The sequence below is a fragment of the Arachis hypogaea genome, chromosome 17 (genome assembly GCF_003086295.3).
Source record: "Arachis hypogaea cultivar Tifrunner chromosome 17, arahy.Tifrunner.gnm2.J5K5, whole genome shotgun sequence".
NCBI lineage: Eukaryota > Viridiplantae > Streptophyta > Magnoliopsida > Fabales > Fabaceae > Arachis > Arachis hypogaea.
Genome location: NC_092052.1, coordinates 17,194,777 through 17,197,904, shown reverse-complemented (window position 1 = coordinate 17,197,904; position 3,128 = coordinate 17,194,777). Strand labels below are relative to the sequence as shown.

The 3,128-nt window shown below is 35.2% G+C and overlaps 1 protein-coding gene across 1 annotated transcript; it reads right to left on the bottom strand.

Moving 5' to 3' along the window:
• Positions 1 to 205: 205 nt before the first annotated feature.
• Positions 206 to 751, bottom strand: LOC112762913 (secreted RxLR effector protein 161-like). Its single transcript, XM_025808722.1, has one exon. It carries the CDS (start codon positions 749 to 751, stop codon positions 206 to 208), a length of 546 nt encoding a protein of 181 aa, XP_025664507.1.
• Positions 752 to 3,128: the final 2,377 nt, after the last annotated feature.

Genomic DNA, 3,128 nt, shown 5'->3' with positions numbered 1-3,128 from the left:
TGCATGTTCATACATTCCCCCTTAAGTTAGGACTAAAGATGTCTAAGAGTCCTAACTTAACATAACAGTTGTTGAAAGGACTAGGGACAAGAAGCTTTGTCAAGAATTCAACATTCTAATCTTTAGAGGAGATGGGTACAAGCTTGATGAGACCCAAAGTTGATTTCTCTCGATCTACATGATAATCTACCTCAATGTATTTTGTTCATTCGTGAAATATAGGGTTGGTTGCAATGTATCTGGCTGACTGGCTATCATAATAAAGAGGAATGGAGTTCAATAGGGGCATGTGCAGATCAGCTAAAATATAGGAAATCCATTGTGCCTCGCAGGTTGCTAAGGCCAAAGCACGATACTCAACCTCTAAAGATGATCTAGCTATAGTGTGCTGCTTCTTGCTCTTCCAAGAGACTAAGGAAGTGCCCAAATAAAAACAAAATCCAGAGACAGATCTTCTAGTATCAATGCATGGCGCCCAATCAGTGTCTGAATAGCCAGAGAGAACTAAATCTGAGGAGACAGGAAAGAACAAGCCTGCTACCGGAGCTTGTTTGAGATACCTGAGAACACAAATGGAGACATGGTAGTGGGTAGTGGTGGGACAATCTGGGTAGTGGCTAAGCTTTTCCACTGAAAAAGAGATATCCAGCCTAGTGGTGGTGAGGTAAACAAGCCATCCAATTAACCATCGATAGGCAGCAACATCAGAATAGGGGGCATAATTCTTTCCTAACTTAGTGGAATAGTCCATAAGGGTTGAAATGTTTGTAATTAGTTATGCCATAGTCTTCGAGCAGGTCTAGCACATATTTTCTTTGATGAACAGTAACACCTTTACTGCTTCTAGTAATCTCTAAGCCTAAGAAGAATTTCAAATCTCCAATGTCTTTAATACGAAAAGCTTCATGTAGCCTAGACTTAGTGAACTCAATTTGCTATAAATCATTACCAGTGAGTATAAGATAGTCAATGTAAACCAAGGCAACAGTAAATTTGTCATTTGTATTCCTTGTAAAAGGAGAATAGTCATTCTTAAACTGAGAGTATCCGTGAGAAAGTAGCATAGAAGTGAGCTTAACATTCCATTGACTACTTGCTTGTTTCAAACTATATAGAGATTTTATGAGCTTGCATACCAGACTAGATTTAGGAATTTAGACCTTGAGGAATTTGCATATATACCTCCTTATCTAAATCTCCATGTAGAAAAGTCGAGTTAACATCTAACTAATGCCAGTGCCACTATTTGGTAGCAGTTGTAGCTAGCAAAATATGCAGTTATCATCTTGGCTATGAAGATGAATATGTCAAAAAAATCAAATCCCTCCCGTTTAGTGTATCCCTTTACAACTAACCATGCTTTGTGTCTTTTAATTAAATCATCCAGATTCAATTTAAGCTTAAAAATCCATTTACATCCAATGGCTTTCTTTCCAAGAGGTAAAGGAGTGAGAACCCAAGTCTTATTTGCATCCAAAACTTCTAACTCAGCTGAGATAGCTTGCTTCCAACAATTTTTAGCAATTATCTCCTCATAATGTTTTGATTTAGTTGAGGTCTCAATGGCTACGGTTAGTATGTGGTGTGAGTAAGACAATTTATGATAGGACATGAAATTTGAAATTGGATACCTTGATGAATTAGACCCAACTGTCTCAATAGATATGTTAAAGCATTGATAGTCCTTAAGATATGCTGGTGCTTTTCTATTCCTAATTGGCCTTCGGAGAGATGGTGGTTGTGGTGTGTGTTGTGATTGAATGTGCTGTGTGCTAGTATGATATTGGTGTGAGTTGGGTGTGATCAGCAAAAATAGAAGCTCACGGATACTAGCAAGTGTACCAAGTCTTAAATGCTTGGGCGGCTTTTGATTCTTGAGCATGTTGGGAGAGGGGATTAGGCGGCAGTTGAAAGAGCTGCTTGAAAGCTTGACGAATGAAAAAATCCCTTTCTTGTTATTAGTAAAGGGCTTTTTCCTAACTAGTAAAGTGGTAAGTAAGGTATGACCCTATTCGATGAAGAAAACATACTTTAGGAAAGTGGTTCAGGCGTTCCCACGAGGATTAAAGAATTGAACAAGTAAATATCATATTAAAAACCTAATTAGATTAATAAAACCTGATTGATGAGGAGGGCAAGAGTGTATCTTGCTGAGAGTTTTGAGAATCTTGAATGCTTGAATGCCATGGATAGTGAGCTTGAATGATGATTTGAGAAAAGATAATGATGGTGAGAGTCAAGGACTTTGGAGATGTTTATACTTTTAGAGAAATCAAACCTTGTTTACTTATATTGAAGTTTGCAAAGATCTTTTACGACAAAATCTTTAGTAACTGATTTTCAATTCCTTGACTCCTTAGTTTCTCAAGCATTAATTATTCATCAATTAATTAATCAAGAGATTAAGTACAAAAATTGATTTTAGAGTCAAATAAGATTTGAAAGAGTCCTTAGGTCGAATTATATGTCACGTATTCAAGCTAGTCCTATCCAGTTAAATCTTAAAAGAAAACACAATTTTCAAAAGTTGTTCTAATTCGAATTATATGTCACTTATTCAAAATTAAAGTGATTGAAAATCATGTATGTGTCGCACATTAATTGAACTACTATTCCTAGCCGAATTCAAAAAGTCATGTGAAAGAGTTTTCAAGCTTTAATTCAAATATCAAAATTTTCAATTATAATAAAAGAATTCAAAAGAGATTAGCATAACTTTCGACATCACTAATCCGAATGAAGAACAAATAACTCAATCATAAAATAGATCAATACAAAACTTCAAAATAAAATAAACATAGATTAATAACCCACAGAAAATATAAACAGAGCTCCTAACCCTTTGACAAAGGATTAATTACCCATGAAAAAGTGAAAGAAAAACAAGAAAAAGAGTTTACGGAGGAGCTGGATCTCCCTCCTTGTGAACAAGGTTCACTTATTTATATCCTATTTCTAGAATTCAAAATTTAAACTAAACTGATCTTATCTTTCAGAGAGGAAGATCAGATAACTATTCCAATCTTATCTCTCGGAGAGAAAGTTAAGCTAACTAATTATTGACTTGTGAATTCAAATTCAAAATAATAATTCAAATTCTAAATGAACCAAATCCCTTATGTTTCTAG

Coding starts and splice junctions, on each gene's coding strand:
- LOC112762913 (XM_025808722.1), bottom strand. CDS start 751: ATGGACTATTCCACTAAGTTAGGAAAGAATTATGCCCCCTATTCTGAT.